This window comes from Martes martes (assembly GCF_963455335.1).
Source record: "Martes martes genome assembly, chromosome: 9".
NCBI classification, from domain to species: Eukaryota; Metazoa; Chordata; class Mammalia; order Carnivora; family Mustelidae; genus Martes; species Martes martes.
Genome location: NC_137896.1, coordinates 42,236,136 through 42,260,182, shown reverse-complemented (window position 1 = coordinate 42,260,182; position 24,047 = coordinate 42,236,136). Strand labels below are relative to the sequence as shown.

At 43.8% G+C, this 24,047-nt stretch overlaps 1 protein-coding gene across 2 annotated transcripts in view; it reads right to left on the bottom strand.

Annotated features, from left to right (window-relative positions):
- Nucleotides 1-205: 205 nt before the first annotated feature.
- The window catches only part of DTD1 (D-aminoacyl-tRNA deacylase 1), a 175,099-nt gene continuing 151,257 nt past the window's right edge, over nucleotides 206-24,047 (bottom strand). Inside the window, exons 5-6 of one of the 2 annotated variants that reach the window (XM_080814070.1) lie at nucleotides 17,860-18,031; nucleotides 206-764 (exon numbers count right to left, since the gene is read on the bottom strand). In XM_080814070.1, coding sequence (XP_080670196.1) covers nucleotides 17,879-18,031 — 153 coding nt within the window. In that variant the 3' untranslated portion in view covers nucleotides 206-764; nucleotides 17,860-17,878. The remainder of the gene's footprint in view (nucleotides 765-17,859; nucleotides 18,032-24,047) is intronic. The other variant, XM_080814071.1, reaches the window with a different exon arrangement.

Sequence of the window (24,047 nt, the reverse complement as noted above, 5' to 3'; positions counted from 1 at the left end):
TGCCATCAACTACAAATTACCAGTGTACAGGCTCTTACCATGGAATCAGAGATTTGTGTAGGTAATGAGGGAACGCCTCTTGGAGGGGGGTTATTTGAAAAGAAGTATAGATTATACACAGAGTGGGATCACATGTATTGTATTTCTATAGACAAAATCATTAAGCACAAACACAGCAGGATTTGTTTAATAATAAAGTGGTTCATTGGGGTTTAGGATTTTATTATTTCTTTTTAGAAAAATGAGAAAATTTACATGATGCAAAGGTCTTACACAATACATTATCACCAATGTTTGTCTCTTTACACCTTAACCGGTGCCCTGGCTTAGCCAGTGTTGGGAGGAACGTGGACAGCATGAATGCAGTGGAGACCCATCACGGACACATGTAAAAGGAGGACTCTATGACAAATGATGTGGGGCCAGCCTGTTTCAAAAGCAAGCCAAGAAGTCACAGGAACCAGCAAAGTCTTTGCATGGGGGGAGCATGGGGATATGCCCTGCTGCCATGTGCATGGGGTGCACGCCCCCCGCACCGCCAGCACCCACTTTCACTAAGACCATAGCAACAACAGAAAATGGTATCGTTCCTTTGGTGGTGGTGTTTTGTTTTGTTCTGCTTTGTTTCTGCAGGGCTACTCAGGGTCCCGATTTCTTATTTCTGTCTTCCTTTTCATGATTCAGTTCCAAATTCTTAAAGCAGAGAAGGTACACAGCATCTTTCATGAATTTTTCAGGATCCAGTTCCACCCAATGATAATGCACTAAAAGAACAAAGATAAAACACATTACAGGAGAAGGTCCCAAAATACACCTTCAAATCCTATTTAAATATATATATATATAACCAAGCCTAAACAAACAGCTGAAGACACCCTTTCAGTTCATACAATGACAACAGCATGACAGTGTTTCACTTTATGATGAACAGTCTGCCATGTTGTCATGTATAAATCCAAACAACTTCTCACCAAAGTCTCCAATTTATTAGAACCTCGTCCTTAGAGCTCAAAGAGATTCTAGATATCTGGGAATTAACTCACTTCTTAATGGCCTTTGGATCAAAGAGAAATGAGAAAATATTTTAAACTGAACATAAATGAAAAGGCAACATATCACCATCCGTGATATGCACCTAAGGCAGTATATAGAGGGAAATTCATAACATCAAAGCTTGTATTAGAAAAGAAAAAAGCTGGGCGCCTGGGTGGCTCAGAGGGTTAAGCCTCTGCCTTCGGCTCAGTCATGATCCCAGGGTCCTGGGATCGAGCCCCACATCGGGCTCTCTGCTCAGCAGGGAACCTGCTTCCTCCTCTCTTTCTGCCTGCCTCTCTGCCTACTTGTGATCTCTGTCAAATAAATAAAATCTTTAATAAAAAGAAAAGAAAAGAAAAGAAAAAAGCTATCACATCAATAATCTGAGCTTCCACATTAAGAAACTAAAAGAATAAAAGCAGAATAAAACCCAAAGCAAGCATAAGAAGAAAAATGAAGACTAGAACAGAAACTAATGAAATTTCAAACAAAAACAAAAAATAAATGGAAAGAAAAAATAAATAATTGGAAAGATCGATAAACTTGGTGAACCTCTTGCCGGACCTACCAGGAAAAAAGAAGACATAAGTTATGAATGTCAGGAATCAAAGAGGCAACATCAGTACATTTTATTATAGACATTAAAAGGATAAAAAAGGATATGTCATAAACAACGTTATTCCCACAAATCAGACAACACAGATGTAAAAGACAAACTCAAAAAAAAAAAAAAAAAGAAAAAGACAAAGACAAACTCCTTGAAAAAAGACACAAAAGTCTCATTTCCAAATCCTTTCAATCATGAGGGAGGCAGAGGGGAACCTAAATAAAGCATAGGAACAGGGAATAAACTAAACACTTGCTTTTGAGTTATTTTTAATATTGCTCAAAGGATCGTAGGTTCTTCAGTATAAAATATCCCAGTGTCTCAAGTTTCCCTCGATAATTCTGAGGCTACAAGAAAAACCAGCTAGTCTTGCCAAGATTTGTGAGGCAGGCGATTGACATCCAAGAAACAACAGTTTCTATTCCCTCAGATCTAAATTCTAATTGGGTGAACTTCAGTACAAGCAAAAGTTTCTGATAATAGTAGGTTGCATAGTGATACCACACATCTGTGAATATGCTTCTGGACACACCCAGCACAGGTTGCATTCTTAGAAAAGGGCCGTATTATGAGCAGATACCTCCACAGAATTAAGAGTCTTCCATTCCTGCACCCAGCTTGTTATGGAGGCCCACGGACTCACACGAGAAAGGCTAACTTAACTGTAGCTATGTTCTTCAGTAGTATATGGACCCACGCAAAGGACTGAAATTTTCCCCAAGGCCTACCCTCATGCTCTAAAACCCACAAGCCACAGTCCTGCACTACTTCCTAAGAGAGATCTCAAAGACCACAAAGGGACAGGGATTACACAACATAATTTCTGGGAACCATATTACGTCCATTTTTAAGTCAGGGAAAGAAATCCATATGCTCCTGTATTTTAATCAAGATGTTAACCCAAGGGGCGCCTGGGTGGCTCAGTGGGTTAAAGCCTCTGCTTTCAGCTCAGGTCATGATTCCAGAGTCCTGGGATCAAGCCCCACGTGGGGCTCTCTGCTCACCAGGGAGCATGCTTCCTCCTCTCTCTCTGCCTACTTGTGATCTCTGTCAAATAAATAAAAATAAAATCTTTAAAAAAAAAAAAGATGTTAACCCAAAGATAGGCACCTGAGGTATATTAATGCCTCTTTCCTCATCTGCAATACTAATAATTAAAATCCTGAAATTGGATCTCACAATGACCTTTGGGGAACTTCATTTTCTTGGTACAGATTAAAACCTTTGTTTCGGAACTTTTAAAATGAGTTTTGGGATCCTGCTTTAGTATATTATTCTTCTACATTTACTTCAAATAAATATTCTACAAGTTTCAAAGCTTTGAGATAACAAATTTACACTTCCAATTTTTGATGTGCAGATGGAAATGATAAAGTTTGCTGAAGAAGAATAAATGACCTGGAAAATGTTCACAATATTCCATTAGATGATAAAAGCAGTGACATTATATGACATTATATATAGTCTGTCTTTATGTAAAATTAGAGAAAGAGATATAGAATTATCTGATTAGAGAAAATGTTATAAAAGCATTATGTTAATAATGATTATCTTTGATGAAATGGCAGGTGATTTTTATTTTCTTTGAGCATTCTGGCATTTTAAAAATTTTTCTGTGATGAATGAGCATTAATTCTGCAATACAAAATGGCTTTCAAAAGAAATTTTATGAGAAAGACAATTCAGAAATTCCAATTCCCTACCAGAGAATCACAGAACTAGAAGGGATCCTGAGAGGTTTCATCCCAGGGGTTCTCAAATTCTACAGTAAACCACTCAGGCCTAGGGACTTCATAAAGCACCTAATCTGAAGGATTTAAACTAAGAACTCCTTCAGAATGAACTGTTCTAATACTGGGATCCCCAAGAGGCACACCTCATCCCAGTATCAACAGTGACAACACGAGTGATGAGCTCCAAAGCTGCATGCAAGAGCCTTCTGGCCAACAAAGGACACTGCTCTATCCAAAAGCCACTGCCTCACCACGCGGGTGGGTCAAAAAGATACTGCTTTTTATTGTCAATCTCACCTTTAACAAATATTCCTTCTCATCTTCTTAGACATACCCATGGAAGAACCTAGGGGCCAGGATGCTGGCTATCAGGTGGGTGTGGCTGGAGATCATAGCCGTCGCATGGCCTGAAGCATGAAAGGTGAGGCGGGGAGGGAGCGATCTGGGAGGTCCACCTGCCACATCACAAGCACTAAGCAGAAGTCTTGGGACGCCTGGGTGGCTCAGTTGGTTAAGCGGCTGCCTTCAGCTCAGGTCATGATCCCAGCGTCCTGGGATCGAGTCCCACATCCTGCTCCTTGCTCAGCAGGGAGCCTGCTTCTCCCTCTGCCTCTGCCTGCCTCTCTGTCTGCCTGTGCTCACTCTCTCTGACAAATAAATAAATAAAATCTTAAAAAAAAAAAAAAAAGAAGTCATGTGCAAGGGAACAAACACATGACTCTGCGCAAAAGAGTGGAAATTTAGAAATCCTGAAGGAAGGGTAATGTGCCTCCCTGTGAAAGCCTTGAGAGGATGGCATCTGCTCGCATAGTATAGTTTTCTGATGTCCCTGTGAGTCAGGTGAGCTGTCTGAGGGCAGACATGACCTACAGGCTGGAGGTACTTAACAGGGAGCGGTACATGCCTGAGATAATGTAGCACCGCAATTTCAGAGCCTTATAGAAAGAACCTTCTGGAGTGGTTCTCTTTTATTGCCTGCAAACATCAGAGGCAGTAGGGAATAGTCTAGCACCAGAAGAAAGGAATTCCTCAACAGCCTGTTTGAGTCTCTCAAAGATGCTGATTTCCAGCTGATCTGCTTCTGGCTTCAGGCCATTCAAGCAACCACAAAATGTAAGTGCTTGAGTTAAGATACACAGACCACAGACCTGCTCTCCAAACCACTGTCAAAAGAACCCAGCCTTTATGTATTTATTTCAGGCTACAGCTAGGAATCTAATCTGAATTCACTTACCTAGAAAAGAAAGGGTGTTCTATGAGAAAACGTGAGTCTCTGAGAAATCCACATTATCAGAGAAGGATTTGATCTGACTTAGCATTTACAGAAATTCCAGTGAGCCCTCCACTGAACTGTCAAGTGAAGAATCTCTGCCTTTATGTGAGGGCGGATGGGCCTGAATTGGTGATGAGAACATGGGGACAGTGACTCAATTTCCTGATTAAAACAGAAAATCTTAGGCACCTGGGTGGCCCAGTCAGTTAAGCTTCCCAATCTCGATTTCTGCTCAGGTCTCAATCCCAGGGTTGTGAGTTTGACTCCTACATTGGGCTCCATGCTGGGTGTGGAGCCTACTTAAAAAGAGAAGACAAGAGGAGAAAAGAGAGAAAGGATGGGAGGGAGGGAAGAAAAAAAAAAAAAGGAAGGGAGGGAGGAAGGGAGGAAGGATGGAAGGAAGGACAGAGGGGGAGAAGGGAGGGAGGAAGGCAACGAGACAGGAAAGCTTGGTATGGTACACTAAAGAAGAAACTGACAGCAATTAATTTTTATTTCTGGCCTAACTTCCACACTATCTATTGCTCATGTATATTTGTACATATTTAATCAAGCCAGTCTTACAGAACTGACAGTGGTTCAAAACATTCACTTGTCCAAATGAACTTCCCGCAGAGATGAGCTTGTTCTATGTCAGCACCATCCAATATGGCAACCACTAGCCAAATGTAGCGATGGGACTATGGAAATGAATTTTAAACTTAGTTTAATTTTAATTAATTTACACTTAAATATCCACACACAGGTAGCACCTACTGTATTAAATGGCATACTTCTGGGTTATCTGAAAGCTTAGCTCAATACTTCAGCAATAGACAGAATTAATAATTACGGCCAGGTTCTTGCCAATTCTCTAACAAATGAAACTGAGGTGGAAGCCTAGACCCATAGAAAATCCAACCCTACTGCTGGCAAAGTAACATAATGGGCCGACTATGTATCAGTGAGGAAGCAGTTCAGTCTTTTGTATAATAACAAAGCTCAGAACAACATTAAGGTTTAGGAACAGTAACCTCCTCCAGGTTAGAAGACAGAGAATGGAGCAGAAGATAATTTCTGAAGAAATACTGCTTAAAATTTCCCAAATGTATTGAAAGACAAACATTTACAGGTTCAAGAGGCTCAGAAGACCTAAAGCAGTCATCAGAGTGAAACTCAAGATGTGATACAGATGTTGGAATTACCAGACAAGGGAAAATAGCTGCGATTAATATGTTAAGGGCTCTAACGTGTAAAGCAGACAATATGTAAGAACAGATGGGCAATGCAGCAGAGATACAGAAACTCCAAAAAGAATCAAAAGAAAATGCTAGAAGTAAAAAACACCGTAATAGACAGAAAGAATGCCTCTGATGGGCTCATCAGTAGACTGGACACAGCCAAAGAATCAGTGGGCTTAAAAAGTGGTTAATAAACAAACTTCCAAACCGAAATGCAAAGAGACAACAGAATGGGGGGAAAGGGGATGTGGGGCAATTGCAAAAGGCATAACATACACATAATTGGAATACCAAGAAGAGAAAGAAAGAGAACAGAGAAGTATTTGAGATAATAATGGCCAAGAATGATCCAAAATGTAAACAAAGAAAGGGAAAATCTTCAAAGAAGCTGAAAGGGATGGGAGGACAAGAGGAAGGAGTAAGGGACAGCTGTGAACCCACCTTACCCATGGACGAACAAGGATGAAAAGTGCAAAGGGCTTCTCAGAAGAAATAATGCAAGCAAGAAGAGAGTGCAATAAAATATTTAATCCATTGAAAGAAAAAAACCACCAATCTAAAATTCTGTACCACTGAAATTACCCTCCAAAAGGGAAGCAAATAGACTTTCTTAGATCTGCATTGTAAGAAATGTTAAAGAGGTTTTTCAGGCAGAAGAAACATGATATGGGTCAGAAACTTGGATTTGCAGGGTGCCTATATGACTCAGTTGGTTAAGCGTCCGACTCTTGATCTCAGCTCAGGTCTTGTTCTCAGGGTCATGAGTTCAAGTCCCACGCTCGGTTCTGTTCTCAGCATGGAGTCAGCTTGAGGATTCTCTCTCCCTCTCCCTCTGTCCCTTCTCCCACTCACTCAGAAGCTCTTTCTCTCAAAAAAATAAATAAGTCTTTTTTTAAGGTGTGTATTACAACATCTAGGGCGACCACTAAAAAAACTTTTAAGTTTAAAAAAATGAAAACAGCACCACAGAGGCACAGTTTTATACATGAAGCACCAGCACCTGAACTGGCAATGAATGTTGACACAGGGAAGCAAAATGAATGCCGTGGAAATGAAAGAGATTCTACTTTCTACAAGTGGGGGAGAAAACAGTGAAAACACGACTATCCTTGAATACACACACACAACTTCTCTAGCTCACTAGGAAGAAATGTGCTCAGCCAGATACATCTTTTATTCAGACAAAGGTCAATTTGAAAAAGCAAACAGATGCCAGCTTCCAATACACTTTCCTTGCTTTGTTTCAAGTGTGTTGACATTTGAGGAGAGAAATGTGGGGTGCTGCTCAAGAGTGGGCTCCTCTCACACCCTAGTGATGGCAGCAAAGTAAATACTCAAATGAGGCAATACTTGACCTTGCACTCAAAGGCCGAGAGCATGCGGTCCTCGTGACAGGCTGCCACGTGCCTTGGCTGTGGCCAGAAAGCAGGGAAAAGGGAGTTGCTGCCTCAGAGGAAACCTTGAACCCTCCACACAAGGTGAATGAGCCTGAAGAAATGAGACAGAGGACAAAAACAGAAGTGCATTTTAGCACTTCCCTGTCCATTTGATAAAATAAGAAACATCTGCAATGTGGTAGAGAAATGTCAGCACCCTGGGAGTGTCCTCTGAAGGCTTCTGACTCACTTTCAAAGAAAACTGTGCCCGAGCTCATGCAGTCTCTCACTCCATTTTCTTTTGCCTTTTCTTTCTCTCTCATGCCTTGGAAACTCAAAGCTACTCCCTTAGGTTCCATGAGGCTCCCCAGGGCTCCTTCTGTTTGTAAAGAAAAGCAAATGAAAACTGCAGCTCCCCTCACTGAGGCAGGGGTGGGGCTGCTGTTTTTCTGTGCAGCACAGTCAGTGCCAAGGTCACCTTCTGTCACTATTTAATTCAGCTCTTAGAGATATCTGAATATTTGGTGATGTTTTCATGGGTCTACTGGGATGACAAATTTCAGCAGATGGGGCAACAAAAGCCCATGGGCAACAAAAAACCCAAATGTGTAATTGGAGGAGCAGCTGTCATTTACTGCTGGCCTCCTTTATGGCCTTCAAATCTGAGCACATGTCTATCATCCCAGAGGTGGGGGTAGCCCAGCTCCTCCCTGGCCCTTGGCTGGCTGCAGCAGTGGGGTCTCCAAGGACCCCTCATGTCTGTCCTTTTCTGGATGTCAGCACCAGCCACCAGGCCTCCACTGCCACCTCTGGTTAGAAGTCCAACTGGACACCCACCTTAAACTGCAAATCAGTAAATGGTTTGCCTCCTGCACTCAGTCAAAAAGCCAGACAGTGCTACATAAACATGCGAAGAAAATGTGGCTTCTGCATTTTCATGGGCCCATCCAAACGTCTTCACGAGCCTTCATCCCGCTGGGTAGCAGCAACACAATCTAGAATCCACAGTAATTCTGCTCACCTGGGTGTCAGAACAGCTGAGTCCTCAAATGGCCCCTGTGCCTGGGTGCTTGCTGTGGTTCTGCACCTGGCGCTGAGCCCCAGGGACACCACTGAGCAGCACTTGATAGCTCAGGGACGACAGCCCCCATCCCTGCCTGACTTTACCTCATTTCCATTTCTGCCCTCACTAGCACTATAGACCCCTCACATCCCACCCTGGGAGCCACATGGAGATGGTGGTTGAGACTCTGCAGAGTCACAGAGCAGCAGTGCTGCGGAGAGCTGAGGTCACAACCCTCCCGGCTCTCTCAGCTTCTGGGGCAGGCTCACTCCTTCCACCAGGACCCACGGTCAGCTCAGCAGACCCCCACACCCTCTCTTCGACACGCCTCATGGGGCAGGTGAGACCCTCTACTGACTCCTGCTGTATCTTGTTGCCTCATCACATCTTGCTGCCCCTTCTACTCAGCTGCAATAGTCTCGCAGAGACCTACAGCCATCCTTCACAACAGTCTCCTGCCAGGACTCTCACTGGGGACCAGAGCACAGGCCCCCAGGTGTCCAGCTTCACTGTCAACCCAACCATCAGCCCAAGGACTCTAGCCTGGAGCCAGAAGACCAGGTGTGGCCCTGGGCTTCTCTATCCGTCCCTCTCCTAACCTGAAGCTTTCCTTCACCTTCCCTCCTGCCAGACAGGGTCTCCCCAATACATCATTCCTGCTCATCCACCTTCTCTCTCACCTCCTCCCCAGGGCCATAATGATAACAAGGCTGCAGTTCCCTTGAGTTTGCTTCCCCCACCCTGGTGTCCCTTCTATGGCTAGTTTTTGACTCCTGAATAACATGGAGGTTAGGGACACCAACCCCTACACAGCTGAAAACCCATAGAACTTTTGACTCCCCAAAGACGTAACTACTAATAGCTTACTGCTGACCAAAGTCTTACTGACATAAACAACACATTTTCTGTACGTCATACATATTATGCACTGTGTTCTCATAGTCAAGTAAACGAGAGAAAAAACAACGTTATTAAGAAAATCATGGGGAGGGGCACCTGGGTGGCTCAGTGGGTTAAGGGCTCTGCCTTCGGCTCAGGTCATGATCCCAGGGTTCTGGGATCGAGCCCCGCATCGGGCTCTCTGCTCAGCAGGGAGCCTGCTTCCTCCTCTCTCTCTGCCTACTTGTGATCTTTGTCTGTCAAATAAATAAATAAAATCTTAAAAAAAAAAAAGAGAAGAAAATCATGAGGAGAAAATACATCCCCAGTCCTGTCCTGTATCTACTGGCACGAGAAGCTTTCATCTATTTGCAAGATGAATTGTCAGTACCTACGTCATCGTCCTACAGAACACAAAACACTGTATGCATTATCCATATTACTAACCCCAGACACCAAAAATGAAAAGACGGTGTGAAAAAGAAATTCCTATTTTTTTACAGGTGTAATGCTAAGTGCGTTGATAACAAAGAGGCAGCAATAGGATTGCTTTACGGTAGCCTAGCCTATGGGCTAATGAATGAATCATTGTACAATTTTTCTGGCATACGGTTTCACAGTTGTATTCATAATACAGTACTGTAAACATTGTTAACATTGTTTTAAGAACCACATACCTCTGATGATAGGCCAGTATGCACTTTGTCCAGTTCTAAGACAGAGAGGCGCACTGTATGGTAATTCTTTGAAAGCAAGGTTATAAAACAGTAAGAGAAAAAACGTGTCATCAATTTCACATTAATATCACTCACCCTCTACCTGTCTAAGGATAGGCTCTCCGCTTCCATATGCATCTTGCACACGATGAATATGTGGGTAATGATGACGACACAAAACGTCTCATGCAGTCCCGGCTGTACGATTGCTAGGTTTTCACATGAGAATCACACATACACAACCCATGAGTTTACTAATTGTACAGCAGGATGATTATTTACTATTCAGTAAGTACAAGTGCATCCTCAGTAAGGTCTCCGTCCTCACCATCCCCACGATGAGCAGGCGGTGGGGGAAAAGGAGAGGCTGGTCTTGCTGTCCTGGAGCGGCGGAACAGAGGAGGAGTGGGAGGTGGAACGGGAGGCAGGAGAGGCAGGCACACTCTGTGTAACTTTATGGAAACACAAAATCTCATCATTTCTGACATTTTTGCTTTCTCTTTTCTCTATAAATGCTTCTCTCCGGCACCAATCCTCCCTCTACCTTTGCTTCAGTTTCAGCATCCGTATCATAAAAGAAGGCGAAAGCAGTCAGGAATGCCTGGAACCCTTCTGCCAGACAATAGCTTGTTTTCTGCCATTGCTGCTTCTAGGTCTTCCTCCCCATCGCCTGACACTGGTTTGGAAGCACTCATCTTCTTCAAGTTGTCATCTGCTAATTCCTCTGTGGTGCCTATTAGCTCTTGAATTTCTCCAAGATCCGTATCATGAAACCCTTCACCCCCTCAACTCACCTTTTCTTTTTTTTAAACCATATCCACAATGTCTTTCATGATTTCCGTGACTAACTCTGGTGTACATACTGTGAAGTCATGCACAACATCTGGACAGAGTTTTCTCCAGCAGCGATTTATTGTTTCAGGCCTGATGGCTTTCACAGCATTTTCTGTAATAACAGTGGCATCTTCAATGGAGTAATCCTTCCAGACCTTCTTGATGTTCTGTCGGGGTTCTCTTCCAGATCATGGACTATGCTTTCCGTATGGTCCCCTGTGTGATGAGCCTTCAGGGTCCTCATGATCCCTTGATCTAGAGCCTGAATTAGAGACCATGTGTTTGGAGACCACAGACCACTTTGACACCTTCAGTGTTGAACTCATGGGGTTCTGCAGCCAGGGCATTGCCCAGTATCAAAAGAACTTTAAAAGGCAGTCCCTCCTGGCAAAGTACTCCCTAACTTCAGGAACAAAGCATCAATGGAACCAATCCAGCAAAAGGGTTCTCATTGTCCAGCCTTCTTGTTATGCAACCAAAAAGAAAGCAGCTGATGTTTATGTTTTCCCTTCAAGGCTGGGAGGAGGGGATGGTTAGCAGCTTTATAAATAAGGGCAGTCCTGATCATAAACCCAACTGCATTTGCACAGAACAGCAGTTAGCCTCTCCCTTCCCGCCTTAAATCCTGTTACTTTTTTCTCTTCCTTACTAATAAATGTCCTCTGGGACATTTTCTTCCAGAATAGGGCACTTTGCATTAAAAACCTGTTCAGACAGATATCCTTTCTCCTCGGTGATCTTCCCAATGGTGTCTGGGAACTCGTCTGCTGCCTCTGGGTCAGCAAAAGCTGCTTGGTATTTGTAAAGCCAAACCTCTTTCTAAAATTATCAAACCATCCTTTGCTGGCATTCAGTCCTCCAGTTTTAGATCCTTCACCTTCCTTTTGCTTTAAGTCATCACATAATGATTTCACCTTTTCTTTTCTCAAATCATCTTTGAGTCTATAGGTATGCCTTTCTTATAGCAGTCAAGAAGTGCAAGGTTTCTGGGCCTACAGGCATAGCTGCAGCAATGGCTTCATGAAATTCCTTTTCTTCCTTTTTTTATTTTTATTTTTTTACAATATTCCTTACGCTGGATTCATTTATCCTGAAATGGTGGGCACTGCAGCTTCAGACCATAGTGGTACACATCAAGCAATTCAACTTTTTCTTGTGGCGTCATGACTTTTCTCTGGTTCTTGGAAGCACTTCCAGCACCACGAATGGCACCAGAGATGGGTCCCACAGTGTTATTCAAGGGTGAGGATATTGCACTAAACATGATGAAAAATATGCAAGAACTGCGAGAGATCACTTTTTACCATGATCCATAATTTACTGTAGAGACAAACTGCTCACGTGGAGATGATGAACATCACACAACATCTGAAGCAGATACTCACAATGCCTGAGCTCACCACGACAGCAACAGGAGGTGCTCAGGAAATTATTATGGTAGTATACAGCATGTGCTGTAGTTAATTTTATGCAGTTACCATTTAATACTGCATCTTCACGCTTGTTTACATGTCTCTCCACTGTACATGGTGCCACATATGGTCTGTTAAGTATTTCTGTGTATAAGTTTTGATAAATTTTAACTTTTTATAATAGGTTTGTGTGTATTCTTTGGTAGTGACATTTGTTCATTCACAACATGCCTAATTTTTTAAGTTTTTTTTTTGTATTTCTAAGCTACAGGGTTTATCTGTGAACTTTTTCAAATTGTTGCAAATCTCCAAAAAATCTTCCAACATATATATACTGAAAGAAATCCATGATAAGGGGATCTACAGAGTTCAAACCCATGTTGTTCAAGGGTCAACTGTAGCATGATTTACCCCAAGTTCTATACTACCCAATTTGCAATAACTTGAGAATTAAGTATCATTACAGGTTTTAAACTTTTCCACTGATTTTAGAAAAGCAAAAAATAAATACCTACAAGTCTATGAGAAATTTTACCTTTTAAACTTTGGGAGATGTTGGAAAGCAATGTGCACTTTCACCTCTTCCCCATCTTACTGTGTGCTGTCTCCTATTGTGAAGCATGTCCTCCAAGATGTTCTGAGACACAAAGTCACTGTCTCTTCCTCTGTGCATGGGCTTTCTGGTGTTCCTCTTGCACTCAGAAATGGCAAAACCACTCCCAAGCTGCCCACTGGCCACAGGATACTAATGCCTAGGGGACACCTTTCTACTGGAATTATTCTCATCTAACTAACTAAAACTAATCTACTGGGATTACTCTGAGGCCAAAATCTAACACAAATAGAGACTTATGTTTTGCACTGATATAAAGAGTAGAATTCAGTACCCCCCAATAAATAAAACAAATATTCAAAGTATTGAACAGAAACAATTACATCAAAAATTATAACATCAAATTTAAAAAATAAAAAATTATTCATCTTAATTATACAATAATACCATTATACAATAATACAAATAATTTTAATAATATGAAAATACAAAATTAGCAGGTAGATAATATAATCAAGAAAGAAATCAACTAGGTGACATAAAAATTTTAAAAGCCATTTTGAAAATACAAGGTCCAAGACACAGTAGAATTTATGTGTTTTTGTGTGTTTACATTGTTAAGCTGGGTTTGGTTACTGGCAGATGAATATTCCTTATCTATTCATTGAGTTCAGCATGAGAGTCTGAAAATTCAATTTTTTTTTTAATTTTTTATTTATTTTCAGCGTAACAGTATTCATTGTTTTTTCACCACACCCAGTGCTCCATGCAATCTGTGCCCTCCCTAATACCCACCACCTGGTTCCCCCACCCTCCCACCCCGCCCCTTCAAAACCCTCAGGTTGTTTTTCAGAGTCCATAGTCTCTCATGGTTCACCTCCCCTTCCAATTTCCCTCAACTCCCTTCTCCTCTCCATCTACCCTTGTCCTCTATATTATTTGTTATGCTCCACCAATAAGTGAAACCATATGATACTTGACTTTCTCTGTTTGACTTATTTCACTCAGCATAATCTCTTCCAGTCCTGTCCATGTTGCTACAAAAGTTGGGTATTCGTCCTTTCTGATGGAGGCATAATACTCCATAGTGTATATGGACCACATCTTCCTTATCCATTCATCCGTTGAAGGGCATCTTGGTTCTTTCCACAGTTTGGCGACCGTGGCCATTGCTGCTATAAACATTGGGGTACAGATGGCCCTTCTTTTCACTACATCTGTATCTTTGGGGTAAATACCCAGCAGTGCAATTGCAGGGTCATAGGGAAGATCTATTTTTAATTTCCTGAGGAATCTCCACACTGTTCTCCAAAGTGGCTGCACCAGTTTGCATTCCCACCAACAGTGTAAGAGGGTTCCCCTTTCTCCACATCCTCTCCAACACACGTTGTTTCCTGTCTTGCTAATTTTGGCCATTCTAACTGGTGTAAGGTGGTATCTCAATGTGGTTTTGATTTGAATCTCCCTGATGGCTAGTGATGATGAACATTTTTTCATGTGTCTGGTAGCCATTTGTATGTCTTCCTTGGAGAAGTGTCTGTTCATATCTTCTGCCCATTTTTTAATATGATTATCTGTTTTGTGTGTGTTGAGTTTGAGGAGTTCTTTATAGATCCTGGATATCAACCTTTTATCTGTACTGTCATTTGCAAATATCTTCTCCCATTCCGTGGGTTGCCTCTTTGTTTTGATGACTGTTTCTTTTGCTGTGCAGAAGCTTTTTATCTTGATGAGGTCCCAGAAGTTCATCTTTGCCTTTGTTTCCTTCGCCTTTGGAGACATATCTTGAAAGAAGTTGCTGTGGCTGATATCAAAGAGGTTACTCCCTATGTTCTCCTCGAGGATTCTAATGGATTCCTGTCTCACGTTGAGGTCTTTTATCCATTTCGAGTTTATCTTTGTGTACGGTGTAAGAGAATGGTCAAGTTTCATTCTTCTACATATAGCTGTCCAGTTTTCCCAGCACCATTTATTGAAGAGACTGTCTTTTTTCCACTGGATATTTTTTCCTGTTTTGTCAAAGATTATTTGACCATAGAGTTGAGGGTCCATATCTGGGCTCTCTACTCTGTTCCACTGGTCCATGTGTCTGTTTTTATGCCAGTACCATGCTGTCTTGGTGATCACAGCTTTGTAGTAAAGCTTGAAATCAGGTAACGTGATGCCACCAGTTTTATTTTTGTTTTTCAACATTTCCTTAGCAATTCGGGGTCTCTTCTGATTCCATACAAATTTTAGTATTATTTGCTCCAGCTCTTTGAAAAATACTGGTGGAATTTTGATTGGAATGGCATTAAAAGTATAGATTGCTCTGGGCAGTATAGACATTTTAACGATTGAAAATTCAATTTTTAAAAATTTATTGAAAAGTCCCAACACTCACTGGGGAAGAGGTTATTATTTATATAATCTTAAAATTGAAGGGAAAACACATGGTGCAGTGTCAGAGTAGGGCCAAGAGAGCAAAACACCGTGCAGGCTGGCCAGCTGCCCTCCGTCCAAGGAGAAGAAAGAGAAAACATCGGGTCTGGATTTTGCTTCTGAACCAAGGAATCATACCCACTATAATGACTGTCATTCCCCGGCCATCAGATCGGCCAGTCCTTCATCCTTGGTTCAGGCGGCAGGAGTGGATATGGGGGTGTTCTCTCCAGCACGATCCCCAGGGGGCAGGGGAGGCTTAAGCAGAGGTGCCACAGACACATTGCAAGGGGGGGGGGCGGGGGGGGGGGACGGACCTGCCCTCCCACCCCATCCTGCTAGGACAGTCAGCCAGCACTATGCCTTTACCTGCCTGCCTTTCACAACAGCACTCCCCGGTGACGGGGAGGAGTTTTACTCTTTTAGTTAATGAAGAAAAACCAAGGAAGCAAAAATGGAAGCAAAAATGACACAACTTACTGTCACACAGAAATTGGCCAGAGGGAAATGAGAACTCAGTGAGTTTCTGAGCTGTTGCTGGACCTGCAGAGCGAGCGTACTTGTAAAAGGAACTTCAAGAGCTACCGCATGCTCCACCCCTCAGACTGAGGCTTTCTGTCCAGCCCATAAGTCAGAGGCGCCAGCAGGATCTGTGATGACAAAACTGACCACTGATATGAGCAAATCACCACAAAGTTCTGAAGGTAGGGCAATGGAAGTTTTATGTGATATAAAGGCCACAAATTACACATGTAAATGTTACTGTGTATTTGTGAATATTTAACATTATGCAGACACCACATAGCACTTTTCGGAAGGTTCTCCCTAACCAACACCAACTGTTTCAGTTCATGAATAAAAACCCATGTCTTGAGATCCAGACCAAGAAAAGGGGGTGGGGGGAGGTTCCCTCTGATTCCTGCTTCACTTTCATGTGAGTGTGAGAAAAATCAGCCAAGACCAGTGACCACAGTTGTCACAACCAGCCCCCTGCCCCATAGAAACAGGGAAGGAAACAGAGTGATTAGGAGAAAAGTCAAGTGGACATTACAGGATTGATTATCCAGTGCCTCCCACCCCTTAAAACTACCAGTGAGAGGATGCCTGGGTGGCTCAGTGGGTTAAGCCTCTGCCTTTGGCTCAGGTCATGATCTCAGGGTCCTGGGATCAAGCCCCACATCAGGCTCTCTGCTCACCAGGGAGCCTGCTTCCCCCTCTCTCTCTCTCTCTGCCAGCTGCTCTGCCTACTTGTGATCTCTCTCTCTCTGTCCAATAAATAAATAAAATCTTAAAAAAAACAAAAAAGCTACCAGTGAGTCCATGACGCAGCCTTTCTGAGCTCTCTGTCCTGTGCCTTTGGTTTATCTGTGTTTGTAAACCAGCTCCACTGCACCCAACTATCACTGCGGACTCTGTAATAGAGCTCAGTGTCTGGTAGTGCGCATCCCAAAGGTCATCTCACAGATGGACTTCCCTTTCGGAAGGGAAAGAGAAGGCAGAAGACCATCTTATGAATGGTCTCCTCTCTCGCCGCTCAACACCTCCAGGACGCACCTGTATGTTGACTTGGTTTGAACCAAAGACAATATATAAGCTGAAGGCTCCAAAATGTATGGCCAGACCTCGCTCCTCTCTTGATTTCTGCTACTCCCTCCTAACTGGCCTGTTGGTTCCAGCCTCACTCCCCTCGGCTGCTAGCGTGATCTCCTTAAACTCTGGACCTGATTATGTCACCTGTACATTTGAACCATTTCAGAAGTTTCCCACCATCCCAGAATGAAATCCAAATTGCCCAGTTGCACAACAGGCCCTATGAACCAGGACCCTCCTCCTTTAATTTTACGGAAGATCCCTCGACAACCCAACCCAAACAGTACCCAGTGTTTCAGCCACTCTTTCCCACCTCTGTTCCAAAACTCTCTGTTCTTTTCCCACACCCAACAATGTTTGCATCTGCTCTTCTCCTGGCTTAAGGCAGCTCCCACCCTTGCCCCTCGTCTCCCCATTTCCATACATCCTCTGAGGTCTGGTTCTGGGGTCCTCCCCTCTGTGAAACCTCCCCAACTTCCCTCTCTACCCCCTCACATTCCCTCCACAACAAACCACATTGCTGATTATTTCTATGCTTCTCCCTGAACTTGAGAACTCTCACAAGTAAAGGGCTCTTAATAATGTGCTTGCTGGAGGAATGAGCTTGAGCAAAGGCCTTCAGATGGCTGGATCAAGTTTTAGACACCTCTGACCTTCAGGCAGGGAGGTGGACTTAAGAGACATTACTGGATGTGGAAGGGAAGAGAATGAAGCCCCGTTTTAGCAAAGGGAAAATGGAAGTACAGTCGGTGCCAGGCAGGATGAACTGAAGGATGAAGAACACGAGGGGGGCAGCTCTGAGAGGAGCAGGCTGCAGGCGACCGTGGTCCCCAATGGAGGTGCTGAGAGCAGGAGTGGAGAGGAGGGAGTAGTGGTGAGGAAGGGCTCAGGTGAGCCTCCCAGCCTGCACTGCACATCTGGAAACATGCTGTAATGCTCACAGTAGCAGCAGTTATTGGCCAACACAGGCAAGTGAGGAAGGAGAAGACCCCAGGCCCAAGGGTTCCCTGTCCATACCACCACTTTTCCAAGAAGGTATGGGTGAATGCCCATAAAACGAATTCTGCCTCAAAAGCCATTCTGTTCTCCATTTGTTACCATTTGCCCAAAATGTGAGAAGACATATGCAGGGAGGGGAGGCTCCTACCTGAGTTCCATCCCTAAGTCTATGGCTCCCGCTCAGAAGACACGTCGCCCTCCGCCCCACTGCTGGCACTGCGGTCTTCTTTTCGGGGGGCATTTCTCTCTTTGCTTGATTCAGAAGGCCCCTTGGCTCTGGTCTTTTCTTTCCTCTGCTGCTGTTTTTCAAGCTTTGACAGCTGATTATAAAAAGTAAAAAGACTTGTTTTACAAACATAAACATGTACCTCTCTATCCAAAACACCGATTACTTCACACGCAGCAACCACTAAACATGCTTCTGTCTGATAAACCGGTGTGCCACAGGGTTTCAGACGTGCCAAATGGTCTGCAAAATGTCCATCGGTCGGGCACCTAAATTGTTAACACAGATTAGTCACACGTGAGATCTCTCTGGACTTTTTCTCCACCTGTAACTCATCTTGCCATGTGCTCTTTGAAAATGGTCAACCAACAGGCTTCACTGACAGGCTGAGAAGAGCCCTATAAGTGAAAAGGCTTTTATTCTGTTATTTTTTTCCCTCTGATGTCTCTATAGCTTTTTCTAATCAAGTCGTCTTCCTACTTACTCTTTTCTAAAGAGTGACCAACACACTCTTCTATGTGCTGAAGGTGGGAAAGAAGGCTCTGAATAAAATATGTTAAGCAATTTTAGACATCGTCTCAGTTCTGTTTGTTCTCTGAGACTGAACTTACCCACAACCAAAACCCTAAGTGCTCACAGTAAGGCCTCATGGGGGCTACACAGGGACGCTGGTCCCAGGAGCCCTCTCAGACCTCCTCTGGGCCAGCTGGGGGACATGACTCTGGCATCCGACTCCAGAGGGACCTGGGTCCACTTCCCCCTGGGTTAGTTTCCCCAACATGCTGAAGGAAACCACAGAGTAGACAGTCAAAAGAAACAGATCATCTGACACCCTTAGCAGCAGCAAGACCACTCGAGAAAGGCCTGCTGCGAAACTTGTCAGAGCACACTGGCCAAGTTTGGGCCCACAGGATTTTCTAGACCAAAAAAAGCCATCTGTAACAAGAGACAGCAACACCCAGTTTCTTGTGCCTCCCAGACCAGGACTACAAGCATTTTATAGTTCACATCGAAAGAGGGAAACTTAATGAAGAGCTGGCTTCTCCCTGTCAGTCACTGTCCCACACCCAAGCATATAAAGAAAACACTGTAACTAACCTGCCATGTCATCTCCGGATTACAGACAGACTTTGAACTGAATCTTTAGACAGATTAACAATCAGCAATTCTCAATTTGGTCCAGAAAACCAAATTTACTAATGGTTGACTTATAAGGTTATCTTTCCCACTTCCCCACTTCCCTGAAAAGCTGTAGTGAACAATTAGGTTGGGTAACATGCTAACTAGACTTTGCGAATGAAGACATCACTTCACCTCTGACCCATCAACTCTGCTCCCAAGTAACTTCCCTGGATAAATTCCTATTCATGTGCATAGGAAAGGCTCACAGGAATGAGCACTGCACTATTGTTTGTATCAGCAAAAACCCAGACACCACCTAAATGTCCACTCATAGAAGGACAGATAAGTGTAATGCAGTATATAGTCAAATAAAGCAAAACTGTAAAGCAGATCTATTTAAATCAAAACAGATCATGTTATGTGACCCAAATGAAGTTTCAGAAGGCTATATGAGGCAGGATTCCATTTACACAAAACAACACTATACTAACGGGCTTTTGCCAATATGGTCTGACCAGGAGAATACAAGCCAACTTCAGTACAGTAGTTAAGTTTGAGGAGACAGAGAAGAGAATGGGATCACAGTGGAATGAATATACATGGGCTTCCACCAGAACCGTCAACTCTTACTTTTTTTGTTTGTTTGTTTTATTTATTTATTTATTTATTTATTTGACACACAGAGAGAGAGGTCACAAGTAGGCAGAGAGGCAGGCGGAGAGAGAGGGGGAAAGCAGGCTCCCTGCCAAGCACAGAGCCTGACGTGGGGCTCGATCCCAGGACCCTGAGATCATGACCTGAGCCAAAGGCAGAGGCTTAACCCACTGAGCCACCCAGGTGCCCCTCAACATTTATTTTTATAAAAAGACAACCAGGTATAGATATGTGAACTGCTTGCTACTGGCACTTGGACCCCTGACAATAAGATACTTGCACCATGATATAAACCAACACATAAATAGGTTCCTTCACCAACAAAGTCTGGAGAAAGTATCAGCTACTGAACTGTGTACTTCGTGGCATTATTTCTCTGTACTATTCTGCCACAGATAAGAGAGCAATTTCTTGCATTTAAGGTGACAGCCTACCGTTCTCATTCCCCTTTTGTTGTTAAAATGCTCCTTTTCTTTATGAGATGAGGAGGATAGTATATGGGGTCCTTCTGTCTTGCTCTGTTTTTTTTTCCAAAAATGATCTTGGATTCACAATGTGAATGTACTTAACGTTACTGAACTGCACACTTAAAAATGGTTAGGATGATAAATTTCATGTGTATTTTAATACAATTTAAAAAAAACTTTTTACTGGGCTAGATATAATCGTCATGTATTATAGGAGTTTCAGGTGTACACGTAATGATTTGGTATTTGTATATACTGCAAACTGATCACCATGATAAGTCTAGCTAACAGCCATCACTAAAGAAATTTGTTAATGATCTCAGAAAACACAGAGTTGGCACTCCATGCTGGACAGCACCCCCCAATTTCTTTTTTTTTTTTTTTAATATTCCTAGTTCATGAAATCCAAACATCTGGAAATCAATGTTCTGCAGTGAACTGTGCGAAGTTGTCTTCTGCTGCCAGCAGCTTACATTTACATCAGTGTCTGTGTATGTGTTTATACATGTATGTATAATAAATATATGTGTGTATCTATAGACAAATTATACACACACACACATAAAATCATGAACATGTTCCAAGTTAGGCACAAAGAAAGTATGATTTTTATTTTAAAAAGAGACCCTCTCTGTTTTGTGTCCCCTCTTTAAAGGTAAATATAGAAAATCTGAGTATCACCAGTGACTTAGCCAAACCAAGCCTCCCCCCACCGCTAAGATTCAATCTCATGCAAAGGCCTATTTGTCAACCAACCTATTCTTTACTTTCTATTCTTAAATCCTGGTAAAAAGCCAGACCCTGATGACGGGAATAATTCCTAATTAAAGCAGACTTCTCGGAGGTTCCTGCAGGGCCCACAGTGCCCATCTGATTCTGAACTGACTTGGAGGTGCCATCAACAGAGTATGAAACTGTGGAAACATCAATCTGACCTTTCACCCCAACCCTGTCCCCTCCCACCACGGACCACACTTGAAAAGCATCTGTGATCATTACTGAAGCGACAGGCATAGCCCAAGTTTCTGTGAACGATGTAATGCTGATTCTCTTACATTATTTATCTTAATACAACCCCAACCACATATGGTTCCATGCCTCGAAGTTCTCTGTGAGAACATTGTGAACTAACCTAATAAATTTAAGCCTTCTCTCAGAAAACTTGGAATCCAAGGCAGCCAAAACTTGGAATTCACATCTCAAGGCAAGAAAGCAGTTGGATTTTTCTTTTAAGGAAACAAATGAGAAAGAAAGAAAAAGAAGAAATCAGTAATGCATATGGAATCATGTAGGATGTCAACAGCTTTCAAATTAACAGGGAGATGCATGTCAAGGAGAATGTAAACAACTACGGGTCCCATGAACACATGATCTACAAATAAACACTGAAATACAGTACTTTTGGTTTTTTCTTTGTTTGCTTGTTTTTTAATTAACTGATGAGGGTGTCCATAATGCAAAGAAACACTGTCCAAGCCCTAGTGTTATAGGGAGAAATCCAACCTTCCACAGCCAGCTCTGGGCACACAGATGCTGCCAGGGGCTGGATAACTGCTCTATGGCCAGCCTGTACCTCTCACAGTGAATCTTAGAAGTTCCGAGGGGGCTAAGGCGGGGTGGCATGGGAATATCTAGACCCCAAACTCCCTGACTCATGATTAAATCCTGAGCAAATAAAGGATTTTCTCTGTCCTGAAGAGGTCCGTGCTCAAACTGCATAATGTCAGGATAAACCAGCTGCACACGCACACGCACACGCACACTACTGCACAGCTCGCAAGCCAAAACACCATGAAGGACCAGGCAGGTAGCACAACAAGGGAAGTAACAAAGTACCAGATGACAGGGCACGGTAGAGACTGCAGCCACACTGAAGAGGACAAGTCCCACCTAATGACATTCACGTTTTTTAAACATCTGGACAGATGTCATGTCAATAGGACAGATATAGGCCACCTGTTGGAACCTCCACTTTGCACTCCCCCCCTCCCTTCACTCTGAACAAGCCAGTGACAGCTGTATTCTCATCAGCGTCCCACAGAGAAACCACTGTCAGCTGCCGGCACCACAGGGACAGTTATCCTCCCAGCTTCTTCCTCCCTCCCTGCTGACCCGAGCCACTGGCTACTTCAGAGGTGGCCATGTCTGGCCCTGCTATCACATGGGCGTGCGATGGAAATCACAGCCGACAGGCCCTGAGGGGGTGCGGGGGGCTATAGCACAAGGTTTCCCTCCCCGATTAACACAGGTTTATCAGCCAGCCTTGCTCCCAGCTAATTAAGGCTGAGTTATTGTGTTGGAGCCTTCTGACTTCCTCAACCATCAAGGTCAAAATGTACAGGCAGCTTGCTGCTAAACCACCTAGGAGCTGGACCCGTGTCAGAACCAGTTTCTCCTTAATTTGGCAAACAGATGGCCTCAAGGACCCTGCATCTCTTCTAGCAATGAAGACAAGGGCAAAGAAGGGTCACAGCCTGGCCTGCCGTATACTACAGGCAGAGTGCCAGGGGTTGCCCCCCGCCTTAGCCCCCTCGGAACTTCTAAGATTCACTGTGAGAGGTACAGGCTGGCCATAGAGCAGTTATCCAGCCCCAGGCAGCGTCTGTGTGCCCAGAGCTAGCTGTGGAAAGCAAACTTCCTTTGCTTTAAAATGGGCATTACTGGGGCGTCTGGGTGGCTCAGTTGGTTAAGCAACCGACTCTTAATCTCAGCTCAGGGCACAATCTCAGGGTCATGAGATTAAGCCCCACGTCAGGATCTGCGCTGAGCATGGAGCCTGATTAAGATTCTCCTTCCCCCTTTTCCTCTGCCCCTCCCACCCCCAACATTTATACTCCTCTCTCTCTCTCTTTCTTAAAAAGAAAAAAAGGGGGGGGGATTATAATATTATCCTTCATACATGTCAAGTGCTTAGAACAGAGCCTGGCTCATATCAAGTGAAGATCACCAACTACATACCTGGTAGACAGTCAGCCCGAGGAAGCCAAGGGGTCTGCTTAGCTTGCCTCTGTGTCCCTGGCACCTAGAACAGGGCATGACTTATAGCTGGTGCTCATTATACATCTTAAATGAAGCTCATCAATTAAGCCAAAGAGGGCAAGTTGCTCCCTGAAAACAATGTGGAGTTTGGTGTCAACAGGCCTAGAGTTTGGTCCCATCTCAGCCACCTGCGTGCTGTGAAACTGAATGCCAAGTGACATAACCTACTGAACACCCATGTTCTCATTTAGTTCACTGGGTATTTACAAGATATTTTGCTTTCAGCTGCAAGAGCTATAAACCTACCTGGGTATGACTTAAGCAGGAAGGAGCTGGGGGACCTCCCCTACAGGACAGTGGATTCCTCCAGCTCAGCCCTGCCACAGCTCTCCAGAAGCCTCTGTGTACCTCCAGACATCCCCTCCTCCTCCTGAGAGCTGCCACCATTCCAAAACTCCCCAAAGCAACGAGGCCCTAGAGTTAGCTCTCTAATGTCGCTGGCACTTGTCCTCAGGAAAAGACCCTGTGTGGCCTGTCAATAGCAGTAGGAGAGCCAGACCAGGGTGAGAGAGATGAGTCCGGCCCCAGGCCCACCCACCGACACAAGGCTAACACAGAGCAGGAAACAGTCCAGCTGCCAGCATCAAGAGAATGCAGGCAGCATGGGGACTCTCAAGGCCCCACCATGGACGAGGGGGACCAAAGCAAGCAGTCAGTACCAGAGCATCACAGCAAGGAACACAGAGTGGCCAGGGTGTGGTGGGTCTCAAGAGGGGAGGTCAGAGGGTGCCTGGGTGGCTCAGTGGGTTAAAGCCTCTGTGTTCAGCTCAGGGTCTGATCTCAGGGTCCTGGGATCAGGCCCAACATTGGGAATCTTCACTCAGCGGG